The sequence below is a fragment of the Macrobrachium nipponense genome, chromosome 14 (genome assembly GCF_015104395.2).
Source record: "Macrobrachium nipponense isolate FS-2020 chromosome 14, ASM1510439v2, whole genome shotgun sequence".
In the NCBI taxonomy this organism is placed as follows: domain Eukaryota; kingdom Metazoa; phylum Arthropoda; class Malacostraca; order Decapoda; family Palaemonidae; genus Macrobrachium; species Macrobrachium nipponense.
The window spans coordinates 13,356,971-13,378,544 of record NC_087207.1 but is presented as its reverse complement, the minus strand read 5'-3'; the positions used below and the strand labels follow the sequence as shown (position 1 = coordinate 13,378,544).

At 33.9% G+C, this 21,574-nt stretch overlaps 1 protein-coding gene across 1 annotated transcript; it reads left to right on the top strand.

Moving 5' to 3' along the window:
* The first annotated feature begins 6,081 nt into the window (after positions 1-6,081).
* On the top strand, positions 6,082-10,567 carry LOC135226137 (glutamate receptor ionotropic, kainate glr-3-like). The gene is made up of 7 exons (XM_064265579.1): positions 6,082-6,335; positions 7,034-7,124; positions 7,284-7,394; positions 7,769-7,949; positions 8,715-8,932; positions 9,210-9,338; positions 10,078-10,567. The coding sequence occupies exons 1-7, from the start codon at positions 6,187-6,189 to the stop codon at positions 10,207-10,209; spliced, it is 1,011 nt and encodes a 336-aa protein (XP_064121649.1). The 5' UTR covers positions 6,082-6,186; the 3' UTR covers positions 10,210-10,567.
* The last annotated feature ends 11,007 nt before the right edge of the window (positions 10,568-21,574 follow it).

Sequence of the window (21,574 nt, the reverse complement as noted above, 5' to 3'; positions counted from 1 at the left end):
CCAATAATTATCGTCAGAATAGTGACTTCATGAGGCTCCACCCACTTTCGCCTCGTTATAATTCAGGATAACACTGAAGGCTACCATGGGCATTGTTGGATTAGAAAATTTAACTTCTGGCTATAAAAACTAATTTCTCGAGTAGTTGTAAGAAGTGCTAAATGATCCTCAAGGATCCCAGCAGTTGGTCTAAACGTTTAATTCATGTATTTTACTGCTATACTGTTGCGGCACTACTGCTACAGTAGTATTACTACGCTAGCACTGATACTCCATCCACATCTATGTATCGTTCCGCCATTCATAAAGTCTTTGGGTTTCAGAGCCGATGGAATTTCTGTCTGGTGGATGGGCGGGGCAACATTTAGTCAAGAGGTGTTTGTTTACCTTGCTTACGTAATGAATGTTTTTCGACTCTTGGCTCGTAATCATTGGCCGTGGCGTCGGCTAGTTCATTTTTACTCTATAAAAATCAAAACCATCGGGTTTAGGTTATTGATAATGCTGACAAAATTTGTGTGTGGTTGTAAAATATACATATGTCAACTTTCAGCTACATCCGATGCTTTGACAAGGAGCAAAGTCCAAAAAACCGTGTTACAGAGACCCTGAATCTCATAGTAAGTGGGCTATGGATGAAGGGATCATATTACGTCTCAAATTTTGTTTTCATCAAGGCTATGTTCACTGAAAAGAAAGCATCCTCCTAAGAAAATAACAATTCTTAGAGCTCATCTGTCTTAAACGATTTGAAGGTTAATTGATAGCTGCCCAATAAAAAAACTCCATGTACATTAAATTAACTCGCAGCATAAATTATGATTTGCAAGCATGCTTCTGTGTTTTGACATCATCTTTGATTATCGTTGTGAAAAGGAAGACAGTATATACCAATAAAACTTTTTTCTTTATATACAACAAAGTTTGTGCGGGTCAGAGGTTCAGAGGTCCAATAATCGTCTTTTCCCATGAAAAGGTCCCATCCTTCACTTTTACATCCTGGGACCGTAACAAAGTCGAATGGCCTCGGCTATTGAACGTGAAGGAAAAGCCCATAAAGAAAGCAACGTTCTTTCTAGTTTTCTGTGAAAGAAAACTATTGATATGCCTTTGTATGACTGTCCACACGTTTTCTGTCCGCCCTCATGTCTCAAAATATACAGAGGCTAGAGGGTTGCAATTTGGCATGCTGATCATCCTCCCTCCAGTTATCAAACATACCAAGTTACAGCCTTCTAGCCTCTGTATTTTTTTTTTTTTTTTTTTTTTCAATTCCATTCAAGGTTAAGGTTAGACATGATCGTGAGTCTGAACAATTTTTTTAATTGTTATTTATGCGGACACTTTTACATTTGCTTGTTTAATAATGTTCGTGTCCTCTGCTGATATTTCGTCCGCGTGTATGAGACCGCCTACCTTAACGAGTGGAAAGACCTTGCCCATCGATGATGCGGAAGACTTCGTTTGAAAAATTTTCTTATGAGACTCACTCATCGAAACAACAACGCAGAACTGCAGTGTTTTCTCCAGTTTTAGCAGAAAAGGTCTCTGGGTATTGTGATATCGGAAAAGCATTTCAGAACGTTGGAGCGCTTATTGCCAATAACCAACAATTAGAAGCTGTGGGTCTTTCAGAGACATCGGATTTTATCGGTGTGTCTGATAACTGGTTCTTGTTTTGAAACGTATCGGTACACGGTATTATTATTATTACTTTATTTCTTATTTGAATAGAGGAGACCTCACACATACATATATCCTTACACACAGACTCAGAAACACACACACACACACACACACACATACACACACACATATATATATACACATCTTCCTTTTGTAGAAAACGAACAGGCTCCAATTAATTTTATAAACTAATAGTACATGCAGTCACCATTCGTCTACATTTTTTCTTACATACATACATACCTACATAGCGTTTGTTCACATTTCGTACATACATACATAGCGAAAAGGAACTTTGTATTTCAAAGACTAAAAACATAATATTAAAAACAGGTAAATTAGAAACCTAGATGAAATTAACTTGAAATGCTTAGTGAACCTAGGAACTCTCAGACTGCTTAGGGTTTCTGTGTCCTATTAATGGTGACTGGTAGTAGAGTACCAGGAAAAAAAGTCACAATTTTGGCTAGGAAAAATAGTCACAGGAATAAAAGTCACATTAATTTATGGTGGCAATTAAAGTAATACAACAACAGATATTTTGGATTTTTCCTAGATGGTGACCCCCAAGGATTTTAGTTGTCGTTATCTAGTTCTAATAATTTTTGGGGGTCATTATCTTCATGATATACAGTCTTTTTATTTATGTTTAACGGTCATCCCAACGGGTTTGTACTAAACACTCCGTCAAGGTGGATACAAGCCGGGTTAAAACCGTTGCGGGTCACTATCTACGAAAGATTAATGTGACTTTTTTTACCTTTTTTGTTTACCAGGGTTCCTATGGTCGACCCCTTTACAAAAGCGGACCTCCCTCTTTCTTTTAATGTCAAGGAAAGTAAAGGAATAGAGATTTGAACTTTGAGAAAAAATAAGTTTTTTTATTCTTATATCTTTTTCTTTGTTTAAGCAAATATAAAAATGAGTGTTTTTTTATTCTTATATCTATTTGCATCATTAATGCATTACTCGAGTGGTATATCTTAAAATAAAATAATAAGTCAATATTGGAAGGTAATTTGCAATATGTCACTTTCATATTCATCAATATCTATTAAGATCTCTGTACTGCTTCATTAGACAAGATAAAAGGAAGGAATTCAGACATTGAAATAAATTAATTAAGCAGTGGTTATGTTCACTTGATTTTAAAACGTCAGTTCTTGTTTGAAGAATGAGTACATTGTCATTGATTCATTTATTATAGGATATGCATACTTCTTCAAAACCTACCCTCTTTATAGATATTATAGAATTATATAGTAATATCTATTTGATGCTAGTGACATTACCAAACACAACGAGAGAGAAGGAAAGAATTTATGCTAATTTAAAAACTAATGGAGATGGGGTTAAAAAGGTCTCTTTTCTTATTGACCTTTTAATCCTCATTCGCCCTTTATCGTATTCGTCGAAGGGTGTTGAAATAAGTCTGAATTTACCTTCCTGGCATTTGCTCTTCTGTTTTAAGTATCTCGGTAACTAACGCGCGTTAGTGAGAGAGAGAGAGAGAGAGGGAGAGAGAGAGAATTTTTGAATAACCACAATTCGGCAATAAAATACAAATGATGACACTTCCTGACGCATTCATAATTACCATTGACTCATTTCAAATTTATTCATAAGGAACGAAAACTAGAATCATTCTTCTTCAATAGAAATAATGTATACGCTTTGTATTTTCATCAGTAATTACATTAAATAAAGCGCATAATTTCTGGTAATGACATAGTTATCATTAGGTCGATCCAGTGAATTCCAATAAACATTTGACTAACGGCTCAAAATTAATGTAATTATGATGAACCAATTGATCTGTCTATCTGTATATTTTGCTGTAGATAGACTGATGGTCGTTAGTTTAACGAAGATCCAAAATGGTTGGTCCAGTCAGTGTTTGGATGGGTGATCGATACGGAAAACCAGATGTCTCATGTAATTTTTTTTATCGTTATTGAAAGCGCTACTGTCTACCAGTTATTGTGTATAATATTCACAGCTTTGGTGAGCCAAGGCTCATTAGATTTTTCATAGTGTTCAGTCTCATTCAAAGCGTGAGATTCAAGTTACTCTCTTTGTTCATTACATTTCACAAAGAACCGAGTCAGAGTTTGCGTATTGACCAGCGAAATCCCATAATAATGACAAGGAAGACTCAAGAGTTATCGCTTATCAGGGACGCCCCGTGACGTCATCACACTTCTTTAATCTGGCCAATGACACTGCGCCACGTCATCAGAGAAGAGTTGCTATTGGAGTAATGACTGGCGCTAAATTAGCCACCCGTTTACAAGGGAGCGAATAATCAACGCCTTCGAATTCTTTCCAGTCTAGGTTTTCTAAGTCTTATAAGAATCAGTTTGACTTCAGCTGCATTCAGACTCGGCTAGGTATACCATCTTACCTCCACGTTCACTCAATTAAGGGGCCCGCTGACGCCATAAGGACCCATTGCAAAGTAAGTTCATTTGTATTCCCCAAGGGAAAACATTGATTGTATAACCTTTTTGTGAGTAAGCTACAAAGAATAAGGCGTTACGAGAACTATATATATATATATATATAATATATATATATATATATATATATATATATATATATATATATATATATATATATACATACATTAGCTGAAGCCACTGCTGGGACACTTTAAAAAATATATACATATATATATACTATATATATATATATATATATATATATATATATATATATATATATTATATATATATATAATTCTCATATGGATATTATTTATGTTGATGAAAGTATCACTAATTTATGACAACGTTAAATCCGCTAGAGAAAAAAAAGAAACTAACGGCTTATTAGCAACGCTTCATAAAAATTGCTCCTAAATACTCCATATATAAGAAGGGGCTGATGTAGAGGAAATTCACTAATTTAGAATTTTTGTTTTTACTTGATTCCCCACTTTTCCATAAAAAAACAAAGTTACGTACCTTCTAATAAGCTGTTTTGAAGAAGAGTAAGTGTCGTGATTCACTTCGCTTAGTCTGCGATTTCCCACGTAATGGTACGGCGACACTGCATTCTGCTTGAATGGCGGGACTTGGCGCCAATTTAGACCACACTCGAGTAGCGCTCCTCGTACTACTTGATGCAGGATGTTTTAAAACATCCTGCATCAGGAGAAATGAGGTCTGTGAAGTTTATTACAGGTTTATTCAGTCTCTTCAATTTTGCTAAGCAATGAATCGAACAATCCTAAGCTCGTACGCAAATATTTCTTTTTTTCTTTTAAAAAGATACATTTGAAAGTTCATTTTACTATTCAATACATATACAATATATGTAATTTATGTACAAAATCAACAAATATATAGTCATGTTTTTTGTTTTTTTTTGTATAGATCAATATACTTAAATCTATTATGTGCAAGTATTCGTGAAATTCGTCATCATACGTTCGAGACCTTATATAGAATGCCAAATTCCATTCTTTTGTTAAAATCACTATTCAGTTTTTTACTTAGATGGTATTTTGTCTAACGTTACGGAGATATTTTCAAATGAAAATAATTTTCTTAACAAATTTGATGATGACACGTTAGCACTAATGATCACATTCGACCAACGTGTCGCGTGCGTCTTCGGAGGCCCAAGACTGGTGTGGTTATGCAACGAATTGGCGCTACCTTGCCGCTGCATCGCTAGACGCTACCTCCGCTACGTCACGAGACGCTACCTAGCCTCGCTGCTTGCTGTGTGGCCTTACCTCCAAGACCTCCGGTAAGGTCGAGTAACTAACAAAAATACTTGGATCGCGTACGAACCATTGCGAATGACTAACTTGATAGGGGACATCATGTCTAAACTCTGGGTCGGGTCCGAGTCGATGCTCCTCTGCTGCATCCGAACTAAGCCAGTGATTACTTCGCTGCCTTAGTCTCAAAGGGCGCTGACCCTGATAGGTAAACAACAGACAATGTTCATTTCTTCGTCCAGAAAGAACGATCAAGTATAATCCTTGGCAGTAAACACCAGAATATCATGTAAATACGCTACAGATTCCTAAGCGGTGAATGGGAGGAAACCTAATAGTTACATAGTTGTGATGATCTCTCTCTCTCTCTCTCTCTCTCTCTCTCTCTCTCTCTCTCTCTCTCTCTCTCTATATATATATATATATATATATATATATAATATATATATATATATATATGATGAGACTTCTGAATTATTTGATAATTATATATCACGTAGAACTTCCAAACTTCTCCAGATCAGATAGATACTATGTATATAGCAAGGCTTGGTGAAATTTCGTCAGTAATAAGTTGCATTTAGTCACCACATTTGGAATATTCCAAACAGATTCGGTGTCGGTGACCAAAACAACTGCGACGCCTTTTTACCTACCCAAACTATTTGAAGCTGATTATATTTTACTCCTTTTGCTATGTAGAATCGATCACTTCAGATAAGGAACTCGAGCAAAATCACCATTTCAGATACTTTCTGGAGTCTAGTCCAATGGCGCTCTCTGGGAAGCATCTGCTCGTTGCTGCCGGCGTGTGGGACCCCTGGGTGCTGATGGAGCACGACCAACAGGGCCGCCTGGTGAAGTCGACCGGGATTTTCATCGACTTCATGGACACGTTCGCTCACAAACTCAATTTCACGTAAGTACGGGCGAGGGAGGAAGGGCTGACACTTGCTGTGGACAAAGGAGGAAGGGGTAAAAGTTCCTATGGATATAGGAAGGGCTGACTCTTGCAGTAGACAAAGGAATGGTTGACACTCACTATATATGAAGGAGAAAGGGCTGACAGTTGCTGTGGACGAAGGAGTGCGTGCTGACACTTTCTGTGGACAAATGAATGGCTGATAATTGCTGAGAGCAAAGACGGATGGACTTACACTTATTCTGAACGGGGATGGAAAGGCTGACATTTGTTCTGGAAGAAGGACAGACTTTCAGATAACTTGGAAGTTGGGGGATCAATCCCATGTTTCTCACAGATGAGGTGATGTTTCTAACTACTGAGCCAAGGCAATTACATAATTTTTCCTTCCCACCATTTTAAATAAGAATAACAGGAATCAATGTTTGCATATTCTTAATTACAGTTTTCGTTTCTATTTAAATGACAAATATTCTCCATTGCTATTCTGTCCAAATGCACCTCCCAATAGTTATAGGAAAATTACCCCGTAATCACTGCCCATGCTCTTTTCAAACTTTTTGGTAATAATAATAATAATAATAATAATAATAATAATAATAATAATAATAATAATAATAATAATAATAATAATAATAATAAAGTAAAAACCGGTTTTGGAATCACTGGTCCTATTCCTTACAAATTTGATTCAGATATTCTCTAGTAGAAGCAGCAGAAGGAGAGTGGGGTCGAATATTACCCAACGGATCAACAACTGGAATGATAGGCCAATGTCACAGGAAGGTAAGGGATCCAATTATAGGCCTACAAATGGACATTAGTCTAATATTAGTCTCATTAATTCCTGGCAATATCCCTCTGTCATATATTCCTCTATGTAAGTATGTAGGTACGCACACATATATATACACTAATACAACAAAAGTAATTTTTCCCACACAGGAAGTTGACATGGCTCTAGGCCCATTCAGCATAACATATCCGAGAAGCCTTCTGATCGACTTTTCCGTTCTGTCCTACATCGACAACAAACGAAGGTATATTCCTCCCGAGGCCTGCACGCGAACGAGACCTCACTGGTTTTGTTAAGCCGTTTGCCTGGCAGGTAAGACGCCTTCAGAAATGAAAGGCTCCTCACTGTGTATTTATCTACAAGTTTGAATGTATGTAGATTTATATTCAAAACAGTTTGTGTCAATTTCGAATAAGAAAAAGTTGTCATCTAGTCACTAGCTAGTTATGTTTTACCTGAAGATTATTCTCATGAACTGATACATCTTAGTAATTACAGATAGGAAGGATAGATACTTGCATGCAAATACTCAAATATAATAACACTTATACATAAGTGTCAACAATGTATTGACACCATTCTTATGTATTTTATCCTGATTGCCTGCCCATCCCATTCTTCTACCCCACTACAGGTATGGATAGCTTTGTCAGTGGCAGTTGTTGGAAGTATGGTACTAGGAGTCGCTATGAGATGGTTTGTTCAACAGTGGGGGCCAGTAAGGCTGGAGTATGGTCTCCAGGAGTTTCGAGGAAAGATTTGGCCACTGCTGACTTTTGAACCTGTTTGGCTGATCAGGTTACTTCTGCTTGAAGGTTAGGAAAAATGGAGAGAAAGAAATGGAATTGTTTATTAATTCTAGTAGAGTAGCAATATTAACCATGAACTGAGGGAGAGGAATTATGCCAATTTAATTACACTTATGGATTACAATAACGTAAAAGACATAATTGCTTTTCAAACTTCTGAGTTTCTATTCATTCAGCAAAACAGTGGGCTCTGGATTCCATTGGAAAGTGCCAGAATAGCCGAAGAATGTCTCCAGTATTAAGTATGATTGACTAATAAGAATAGAAGACAAAACCCAGCAACTGTTTCCTGTGATTCTGCAAAAGCATTCCATTCAACAATCTAGCATTGGGCCATTTTAGATTCATTTCTCTGTAGGAACGAAGTTGGCTCCCATTTAAGCCTTAATTTCTAGAAGGTGAAGGAACAGCTGGTGGAATGGACCTAGCATCCTCAAGAGATCTCAGAACATATAAGTCAAATTGCGTGTTTTCCCAATATTAAACCAAGTCGCGATTATTATCACAGCTTGTCTGAGAGAACCTGGGACCCAAGTTTACCTGAGGGTCCTTGCTCTGGGACTCCCCACTGAATCCTGGGGGATTATCAGGGTTTGTAAAGGAATTGGGCGTTGTTATGGTTTCAGAATTTGTTGAGGCTTTTATGCTTCCTTTGACACCAATGATAATTTGACCACTAAACATGAGTGATCTTTAGCAATCAAACAGTAAATAGTCGTATTAAGTTTAGCTGTTTAAGTTAGATAAAATAACCATATACATCTGTCGTAGGTGTAGAGCTTCCACCTATGATGCTGACTGGTCAACTGTTTATGGGAACGTGGATGGTAGCAACCTTAATTCTAAGTTCAGCTTACCAAGGTGTTCTGACCTCTCTTCTGGCAATACCGAAGGTTGAAATTCCTGTAGATTCTCCGCAAGATTTGGTTGACTATGGCAAGATCCCTTGGGCTACCGAACGTGGAACCTCTCTTCATCAGTTTATTGGGGTAAGATGATTCTTAGCTGTGTCTTGCAAAAGAAACTAAAGTTTACACCAGATTTTGTTGATCAGAGGGAGTGGGACTCTTAACACCTTATGATGGATGGAGGCAGTGGGAAAGAGGGAAACCCATAAGCAGTAAAAGAGTTTCAATCCTTAGCAATATAGAGTAACAGACACCAAACATTGCATTCGGAGAGTTGCTGACATATATATCTATACATGAGATTTTACTATAAACAGTTGGAAACAAGGATAATAACCTGCTCTTAATTATATTACAGGACGCTAAATCAGGCATTTACAAGGTGATAAACGACAAAGGCTTACTTATCACAGCTTCTTACGACGAACGCCACCGGATGAAGGTTGAGAAGTTCGCCATATTGTGTGATTTCTTCTCCATGAGGAAGGTAGGAGTCTTTCGTTCTTATGATAAGACGACCGGGAGGGAAAAGTGGCCTTAACTGAGTTCTTATTGAAAGTGGCTCCATACCTTAACTATTCAGGAAATAGAAGATTTAAATATTCTGGAAGCAGAATACTGGGAGATTCAAAATTCCAGTAGTCAACGGCACTCAGGAATAATCGAGTAAACTCATACATTATCTACATAATAGTTTTCTTTTCTTTCGGGAGTAGGGTGGTTGAGAAGAATGGGATGTAAACTGAGAGCGGTATAGGGACGAGGGCCTAGCTGTTTATAGATTAATCTGTCCTTATGCCAGCATAGCCACTTACCTCGAGGCCACCTGTAAGTTCGATACGGTGTGAAAGTGTACAGGCCACCTGGTGTGGATCACTAGATCATCCAAATATCCAAGACCTGAGTACTGGGAATAGTGACAGTTCCCAAGTTTGGTCTACTAGTTCATTCCAGGAGCCTAATTTGTCAGGGGAAATGATAGACATACCTGATGGTTGTGTCCTCAGAGAGGGATGCTGCATATACTTCTGATAGCGACCTTACTTTTCAACTGCTCCTTCATAACAATGTTTATAAATGGTGTGTAATAAACTGCATCTGTCAAATGCGTAAAAGATGAGTTAAGATTGTCCTTTTTATCTATGAAGACCTGAAGATCCATTACATTCTTGGTCCTGATTACTCTTATCTTAACGAATTCCGTGTTTGTTTTGTTTTTCCCTCAGATCATGAGCGACGACTACAGTGAAACCGGCCAGTGCAACTATTACATTGCAAAGGAGCCCATCTTGGTATCAAGTGTTGCCTTTGCTTTCCCTAAGAAAAGTTCGATCATACCACACTTTAACAGACTGTAAGCAAATAGAAATACTACTAAATTTCACGAGTTTCGGGCCTCATATATTTAAAAACTAATATGTTTAACTGCACGATTCCTGTCACCCTTTGCACCCGTTTTCTATGCATTACCTTCACAATATAACCCAGCCCTATCTCACACAATGTTTATTTGTGGAGCGATTAGTATAATGCATCCTTAGTACTTTGTTGGGAAGACTGTTTTCGCTTTTCCCTGTCATTTAAGAGTTACGATGCTGAAGGAGGGCGGTATAATAAGCAGATACATTCAGGATTTCACGGCAAATGCTACGGCGTGCATGGTGAGGCCCGGGAAGGAGGACGGAGTTTCTACACTGGTGCTTTCGCTGGCTGATTTTGGCGGCTTCTTCCTGCTCTGTCTGGGAGGTATGTATGGTAAGAGTGCATTCGTTTATATATATATATATATATATATATATATATATATATATATATATGTATGTACATATATATATATATATATATATATATATATATATTTATATATATATATATATATATATATAAATAAATATAAAAAAATATATATATATATATATATATATATATATATATATATATATATATATATATATATATATATATATATATATATATATATATAGATTTATAGATAGAAAAATAGGCAGATAGATACAGATTAGTAAGTGATGGTACAACAACTGGACCACTGTTGGAAATCGATTATTATTATTATTATTATTATTATTATTATTATTATTATTATTATTATTATTATTATTATTTATTATTATTATCTAGGAAGATAGGGAGAAAGATATAGATTAGTGATGGAACAAAAAGTGGACACTGTCTGAAAGCGATTATTATTATTATTATTATTATTATTATTATTATTATTATTATTATTATTATAGGACTAGTATTCAGTGCCATCGTCTTGCTGGGAGAACTGGCTACACACCGGACAAAGGAGGAACCTCTGACTTCAGTGATCGACTCTTACCCCATCACTGCTACCAGACTGGCAATTACAGTAACAGTGCTTCGGTTGATGCGCCACTCGTACTTGCAACAAACCTTTGGTAATTGGTCGATTAGTTATGTTTTCCTTTATTTTATGATGGTTAATTTCAATAAATTATTCTTTAAGCAGTTTTTGTATATGTATGTACCTGGTTGTTTGCCTTTTTAATGTACTCGTATCTTGAATTTATAAAAAAACATTTTGTATATGCATATATATTTAATATATATATATAATATATATATCTTATATATATTAAATAATGGTTCCCATATACATATATATGTATACATATACATATATATGTTATATAACTAGAGAATATATATATATATATATATATATATATATATATATATTATATATATAATAATATATATATATATATATATATATATATATATCTATATATATATATATATATATCTATATCCTTATATATACATTAATATGTATGTTTATGTATTATATATATATATATATATATATATAATATATATATATATAACATAGGTGAATGTCTTTTTACTGTAAAATACAACGTTGTAATATAAAGATAAAAGGCCCATAAAACACTATTCTAACGTTGCAACCATATATTTCGAGCACTTCCTTCTGTGCTCCTGATCACTGGTAAACTATGGACATAGGATGTCTTACAAGAGTATACATACAAAAACATATGTAGATGTGGCAGTAAGTCTCTGTTGGTGACCCAGGAAGGGTGGAAATTAGACTATTCCCAGGTGATTTTTGACCTTATTATTAATTATATATGGTTGAAAGGTTTTTTTAAATAGGGTTTTTTTTTATGGGCCCTTTTTTTATCTTTATGGGGCCATTTATATATAGTTATTATATATATATATATATATATATATATATTTAGAGATATATATCATATATACCTTAAAATATATATATATATATATATATATATAATAAATATATATAGATATATATATATATATATAAATTATATATTATATATATATCATATAATATATATATAATAATTTATATATATATATATATATATATCTATATTGTATATATATTATATATATATATATAATATATATATATATAGATATATATAGATATATATATAAAGATCTAGTATATATATATAGATATATATATATATATATATATATATATATATATATATATATATATTATATCTATATATATCTATCTATATATATATAATATATTCTATATGTATATATATATATATCTATATATATATATATATATATTTATACATATCATATTATATATATATATATATATATATATATATATATATATAGATTATATATATATATATATATATATATATTTATATATATATATATATATATTAATATTTATATATTATAATATGTATATATTATGTTTAGATATATATATATATATATATATATATATATATATATATATATATATATACATATATATATATATATATATATACTATATATATATATATATATATATATATATATATATATATATTATATATATATATATATATATATATATAGATATATATATATATATATATAATATATATATATCATATATATATATATATATATATATATATATATATATAGATATATATATATATATATATATATATGTATATATATATATATATATATATATATATATATATATATACTATATATATATATATATATATATATATATATATATATAGTATATAGTATATATATATATATATATATATATATATATATATATATATATATATACTATATATAGATATATACATATATATATATACTATATATATATATATATATATATATATATATATATATATATATATATATATATATACAAACAGACATACACGCACACACCATATAGTATATATACTATATGTGTGTATAAATTGTTCTAGCCTATTAAAATTTCAAACTGCAGTCATAATATCCTTAGTGTCCCACGACATTCCCCATTATGACCAGTGTAAACACGCACCAGCCCAGCCATCATCATTAGTTGATGTCTAAATAGTGTTTATTGGTTTTGTTAATTTCATTAACAAGCATAACTGAGTGGAGAAAGCCTGACAATTCAGGCTAGTGGTTAACAGATTATTTCGTCTATTGATACAATAGTCACGGGGAATGTTACCTTTGATGCTGATATTAAATGGGGCATCGGTAAAAGCGAAGGAAGACTTGGAGAGGTGAGCAAACACGAGGTGGGAAGCTGCAAAGACAGACGGAAAAGATCCGTGATTCGTGTTTCCAGCATCTGATCAGAAATCGAGAAGAAGAAGAAGAATGTAAACGTCCTGGGTGTTTGTTCTTATTAGCGAAGACTGGCGTGACGGACAGACAGCTAGACCGATAGAGAGAGAAAAAAAATACGGAGGAAGGATCAGTAAGGAGAACTTGCGAAATTATAATTTCCTCCCCTCTCGACAATTTAATGAGGATTTTGGTGCTCGTTGGTTTCCATAAAATTTCTCATTTACCGAGAATGAGTTCATAAAAGAGCTGCGGTATTGCAGAACAGAGAATCAAGAACCGATAATTAAATGGTAATTTTATTGGATATTAGTAATGAAATCAGTTGTTACAACATATTCCTTTGGAGTTCCGCTACAGGTAAAGTATAAAGAGCTTTTATACCAAATAACCATTATCTCATTACAGTTTATTTTCAAAATACTAGTCCAGAATATACTCCGGTGGGCGGAAAGGGCGATTAACAGCTAATTTAAGGGTTATGGAAATTGTAGGGTAGAAAGAAGCATAAGCCGAACATAATTGGACGTGAAAATACCGCGATTTCAGTATTATAGGCCTATGTTATTCAAGACCCAACTTTAACATTAGTATGTATCTGGTTAATTTTCTTTAAGAGTTCTTAAGATAATAAACAATTTACAATATTTTTCGTTATAAAATGAAAAATGATGCAACCATTCCTCAAAAAACAGGGATATGATCCAAGATGACTGTTTCACATGGCGTATTGATGGTCCTTTCGTTTCAGAAGAAACAACCTTATGAGAATGCTTAAGCTGCTATGGATCGGGTCAGTATTTGGATAGGTGACCTTTTCAACAGATAGCAGATATATATATATATATATATATATATATATATATATATATATATATATATATATATATATATATATATATATATATATATATATATATTATATATATATATATATATATATAAGTCATGTCACATTACCGTGATTCATATACATATATCGAGCTACAATGTCCTTTAATATCTAATTCGCTCTACCTCGGAATTAATATATTTTCATATATGCTTAACCGAAGGGGAATTTTCTTCTCGATAATAGATTTACCTGTACTTGGGCGCGAACGCAGGTACATTATAAATCCAGGAACGTCAGTGGAAGCGATACCACCCAGCTACCGCGAGAGGCTTAAAGGTTTATGTCGTCTCTCACCTCAAATACTTTCTCGCGCTGAAGAATTCGTTGGTTTGGAGACAACATCAACCCGCCTCGACTCCGGTAGTTAAGTAGCGCTTTTGACAGCACGTAGCATTTACATAAGTCATATCACATTACCGTGATTCATATACATATATCGAGCTACAATGTCCTTTAATATCTAATTCGCTCTACCTCGGAATTAATATATTTTCATATATGCTTAACCGAAGGGGAATTTTTTTCTCGATAATAGATTTACCTGTACTTGGGCGCGAACGCAGGTACATTATAAATCCAGGAACGTTCCTGGATTTATAATGTACCTGCGTTCGCGCCCAAGTACAGGTAAATCTATTATCGAGAAAAAATTCCCCTTCTGTTAAGCATATATGAAAATATATTAATTCCGAGGTAGAGCGAATTAGATATTAAAGGACATTGTAGCTCGATATATATATATATATATATATATATATATATATATATATATATATATATAATATATATATATATATATATATATATATATATATATATATATATATATATATATATATATATATATATTATATATATATGTGTGTGTGTGTGTGTGTGTGTGTGTGTGTGTGTGTGTGTGTGTGTGTGTGTGTATTAAATAACGAGACTGGGATTCCACCTGCAAGTAAACAATCATTCAGAACCGATCGTAACTGAATGCCTGCATGACAAGCAGCAACCCTATGACGTTCAGTTGACCGTAAGTCGCCATTGTTTGGTTGTGTTTTCTGTATTTGACCAAAAAGAAAAAATGCTAAGTTTAAAAGTTGAATAAAGGTGCCAGTTTGAAATTTTTTAGTAAAATTGCCCAGAACACCAACAGAAAGTTCTCAAAATGCTTAGTACAGGTTATGGGAATGACTGTCTCGTGTGTTTGTGTCTGTGTTTGTGTGGCACAAAAGATATATTGAGGACGGAAAATTGTCAAAGATGATGTACAACGCCCTGGATGATGTTCAACTTCAAGAACCAAAGAAAATGTTGAACAATTCAGTCTGATTCTTCGAAGAGACCACCGACTCGGTGTTCGAATGGTGGCTGAATCGTGAACGTTGACAAAGACACCTTCCATATTCGCCCAATTGAGCACCGTGTGACTTTTATCTTTTCCCAAAAGCTAAATCAGTGCTTAAAGGACACGTTTTGTGTCAGTTGATGCTGGAAAGATAAAAAAAAGGCCGATGTATTGAAATAGCTGTCATAAATTGATACAACACATCCCATTGTGGGAACTTCTTTACATACAAGATATGTTACACATGGAATAAACTGCCACCAGAAGTTGTAAACAGCAACAGTGTGGAAGAATTTAAAAGAATGGTAGACAAAATCATTAGGACACTGTGAATAAACAGCAAAACCTGCTCCTACAGATAAGTGAGCACACCATGTCTCCTCGGATGGACTAACAATTCTTTGAGACAACCTAATCCTTGTAACTCCTCCATGGCTTCCACCAGTGGAAAAGGAGTTAGTAGCAATGTATTAGTGCAAATGGGAGTATATTGAACAATTTGTAATACATATAAATGAAGGTGAGTTATTTAAATTCTCGTTATATGATAGACACACCATGTGCACACACACACACACACATATATACATACATACATACATATATATATATATATATATATATATATATATATATAATATGATATATATATATATATTTTTATAATCGACACCAGCCTCAAGGTATTTAGGAAGGCAGCAATTAGTTATAGCAGGTTAATTTTCTGCGAATGACATCCCCTCTTGTGGTATGAGGTGAAATGGCAAGTATATTGTGGTAGGTCTTCATTTTTGTATTTGTATCTGGAACGATATGTTATGCTTTGCTGAATAAATAATTTCGTTGGGGATCCGTAAATGAAGCAGTGAAATCTTAAATATATAATTTAATTAGATTTAACATGGATTGAATTGTAATATAAGGTTCTGAAAATTATATGAAAATAATACACTGACCTTTCCATGAGACATAAACATTTTACTAATATGAATCATAACGTTGCATTGCCTTTTTTTAAATAAAAGCAGAAAGGAATAATAAAAAGAGATGAACTTGAATAAAAGAGCGGAAGTCTCTTCCCTTCATCACTTTCACCGAAATAATGGTTTTACCTTCAATTCCAAATTAATCGATTCTCTCTCTCTCTCTCTCTCTCTCTCTCTCACACACACACAAAGAAAACATGAAGTTAACTATTATGCCTGTGAGGTAAAGGCTAAAAGAGCGTTTAAGACAATAAATAAATACAAAATAAATAAACGGATCCTATTGCAATTATTTTGCCATTGTTTTACAAGTAAAAAGATGATTTTGATTGTCAATAAATCGTTGAATGCCTTTGCTATCGTCCATCGAACAAGGTCCAAAGCTGTTCAAAAACATCGTTAAGCATTTTTATCCTATTATATAAACAATGCAATTCTCTTCTTATGTTCCATCTGCTTGTTAGTGTTACTCAAAAAATTCTGTAACCGAGCATGTGAAGTGTAACGCGAAGTATAACGTAATTTATTGACTTTGCCGTTGCTTTTACAACTCTTCAGGACACACGTGTATATATATATATATATATATATATATATATATATATATATATATATATATATGTGTGTGTGTGTGTGTGTGTGTGTGTGTGTGTGTGTGTGTGTGTGTATGTATGTATATATAGTATATATATATATATATATATATATATATATATATATATATATATATATATGTGTGTGTGTGTGTGTGTGTGTGTGTGTGTGTGTGTGTGTGTGTGTGTGTGTAAGTAAATGTGTGTATGTAAATATACGGAGTCTTGTGTATTTACGCATTATACAGTATAGTATTTCAAGCAACGAGCTGTTTTTCGTGTTCTAGTGATTCTAGTGACCTGAAGTACTCTCGAGACTCTTGACAACTCTGTTTTCCGAAGCATTTCTGAGAATCATCTCGACCCTTTTCTGTCTCTGTAACTCGACCGGACTCTCCTCCTGTTTTTGTTCCTTGAATCGTAGAACGACTTAAGGGGAGCGAGGAGAAGTAGACCAAGGAAGGGAGATGAAGATGGGGAACTGAAAATAGGGGGAAGTCATCTTAAAAGGAAAAGAAGTGAAGTTGGGTTTGGAGGAACTGAAAGGAAAGTTCTGACTCAGATTCTGGAATTCTGATATGAATGGCGCGCCGAAATTCGTGATACTATTTTTCATTTTTTGAAAATTTATTTTGGTGCTGTATTTTTGTGCTGTTTTTTTTTTTTTTTTTTTTTTTTGCATATCAGTTTGAATAAAACTTGAATATTTTATGACTTCACTGGCTGATAGTCCAAGATTGGCATCATTCTCTAGAAGAGGATGTGTTCATAAAAAGTCAAAAGGCTCGCTGGGCGTTTGTGATCGAGTTATTATTGAGAACGAAGCATCACTAGCTTTTACAGAAATCACAACATATTTATTGTTTAACTACCCGGCGGAGCGATAACCGTAATAATATATGAAAATATGTTTCCTAAGTGAAAAGAGAGAAGTTACGGGATGTCAGCAATATATAAGTAAAGGAATTTTGCTATGAAATTATAGTAACATACTTTATACATCATGTATGACTATATATTTCCACTGTTCGCCTCGGATGCGTGTTTTTTTTTTCTTTAACTAAAAGTCATAAGATACTTAAGTCATTTTTAGTAAAAGGAATAATTCTGATTTAATGAATTGTCTTGGAAATACACTGAGATATCTCTTGAACTTCATCACAGGTGATGAAATAGCATGATTTGACAAAGGCACTATCTGGCAGCTGCATAGCCTAATGCCCCATTCCTAGAATCATGAAAAAGTGACCGTTGTTAGTTTTTTTTTTTATTTGCAATATGGTTACAGTATACATCAACAAAGTGTATACATATAGGCAATTCTTTACATAAACATAATCCCTCTAAACTGACAATTAACACATCTTGCTGTAGTTACTGTGTACGAAAGACAGTAATTAATAGGCTTTAGTGGAAATTTTATTTATTCTTTCTTTTTAATTATTTTTTAATAGCCACATATCATAACTAAATTCGCTCTCAAGTTAACAAAGGCATCTGTTTCCTCTTTTGTAAAGCGTTTCTTTTTACTGACCCGAACATCATATAAATACCTGCAGTTAATGTAGTGGAACTATTGCAATCCTTTTTTGTCCTATAATAATTGAACCTGAACAATAATGTATTTAAAAAATTGTCTCTGTTTACGTTACAGGTATGAAATGGCACACTTGAAATACGTCAATGTTGTTTTATGTGCCTAAAAAATTAAAAAGTATGCAATATGTATTCAACATCTTCGCAATTATTATATGTAATCGAGTATAAATTTAGTCACGTTATTTTCGCGCATGTGAAACACTATTATGCAGGACTACTGAACGTCCAGTTTGAATCTCTGGGAACATGCATATTCAACATTCACTTTGTCCCAACCTTTGCTAAATGAAAACGGCACCAGCGTAGAAATTGACTCGCGGTATTGACTTTATTCATGGCAATTTGTAAGCATTTCCATATGTTCATGACTGTGGTGCCTGACTAGAATTGGCATATTACGTAATATCTAGCGGTGGGAATTTAGTTATATCGCGTTTATCCCTACATAAACAGAAAAATAACATAGGATAACTTCGTCACGTATGGAGTTTGTTTTTCTGTATATTTGCCAATGCTTTATCGTGGACAAAGTTCACAGGAGTTTGCAAATGTAAGTTAAATTTTACAATCCTATCAATAAAAGATGGAAGTCATGAACGCCAGGAACAACCAGTACGATCAGCTTCTCCACCGTTTTGTTTATCTCTATAATCTAAAATCCCGCAGATAACAGAAGAAAGTCGTGAATCCCAGTATCAACTGGTATGATTAGTCACTCCATTTCCTTCTTTCCTGCTAATCTCAAATCTTGATCTGAGCTGAATTAAAAAAAAAAAAAACATGTCCCTTTATATGCTAACATGACCTCACCAGCGAGTGTGTCTAAGTTCGATCCCATAGGGAAAAAGAGCATTATCAGTGATTTTCGCTTGTTAAAAAAAATTCAAAACCGCTGTGTACATGTTGACCATAACAGTGAATTATGTATAACTAGAAGTCGGTCGACTATAGTTGATATATCCAGGCTATACAAGGACGTGGTATCAGTAACCTCATCCCCCAAAATAATTGTTGAAAACGGGTTCGCTGGCACTTTCTAAGTCACTCTCTTTTTCTCTCTCTCTCTTACTGAAAAAGGCAACTATATACCATGTAATAGTCTAAAGAATGACGCGAGGAATTAGGGCATCTTCCTTGCTTTTTATAATCCATGATCCTCAGTTTCTGTCTTTGTCGACTACGCCGCGACTACACGAATCAGTTGCTCGTTGTTCGGTGAGATGTGAAGCACAAAAAAAGTAAGTTTGGGTAATATTCCCACCTGGATGGATAACTTTTTCGTTTTTTATATTTTTGGTGCGTTTAGATCACTACTCAAGAAAACTGATGAGTGTTGGCTACCACGTACGTTATTTAGTGATAGAGATATATATATATTTTTTCAAGTCTCGCATTACGAAGGACAATTGCATCGTGTTCAGTTTCTTAAGCTTTCCGGGAACATATTGGAACGTCAATGTTTTTATGAAGCTATGAAATGTTCAAACTTCACACTAGTTTCCCAGTCATCATTACGGTAAGCTGATCAAATATTTTTTTTATCGTTTATTGGTGATGTTGCATAAAGAATACAAGCGATTTACTCCATTTTTGTAGCATAAAAGGCGTACGCTAAGTCTGGCGTTGTAAAATTATATTTGAAAGCATTTCTTCAGTAGGATTGTTAGGTCTGCTAATTCTGTCATTTATTCGACAATTTTTTTTTTTCATATTGGCCAATAAATAGTTTTTGGAGATCCTCCTTGCTGAAGCAAAAACCTGCAAATGCATATTACTCTAGGTTTTGGTTACCTTTTGAAAATCCATCTTGTTCGCTACATCTTGAATGGCGGTGAACTAGAATACACACAGTTCCTTGACTGTAATAATTACCCTGTTAAATTACCTAGCTAGTTTAGGGATTATTTTGCCGCAATTCAATTGTAGTTAACTTAAATAGTTTGCAAACTTATCGAAGAATCCCGTTACAATCATATGAATTTTTGAATGTTGATACTGCATACCTTTATTGCAATAATATGTTTGTTTACTGTACATTAAACTGCTGTGGTTTAGTGTTCTATAGCTTGTTAGGCGGTAGTTCTATTTTAAAGTTCTAGAAACTGGCAGTTCTCTTAACTGCATAGTGAGTTCAGTTGAAATTTATGTCAGGCTGCGCATAAAACGTTTCGCCTTTACCGAAATTTCTTCTGAATTGCTCGAGGGTGAGGTGGCAGTGTGGAGTATGAATTCTGAAATGAGTCAGCCGCAGAAACAATGTCGAGTCTTCCTCCAGTGGAGTACGACCATTTTATTTCGTTCATGGTGAATGGGGATTTACTGCATTATTAATTGTACATGTGACCTGTCACTTTGTTTGATAGCTCTGCGTGAGTTTGAAGACAATGGTGTCAGTTTCCCATATAAAATTGCGCACGAAATCAAAAAATACCCAGTGACCTTAGTTACTCTTCATTCCATACGAACTAACGTTGAAGTACAGGCAACCTTTCTGCAATAGTATTTAGCATCAATCATTTCATAATTGAAAAGGCGTGTATTTCTGAGGATAGAAGTTCACTCTCGACGTGGTTCGGAAGTCAAGTAAAGCTGTTGGTCCCCTTGGTGAATAACAACTGGTTCCATGCATCGTGAAACCACCATTCAAACAAATTG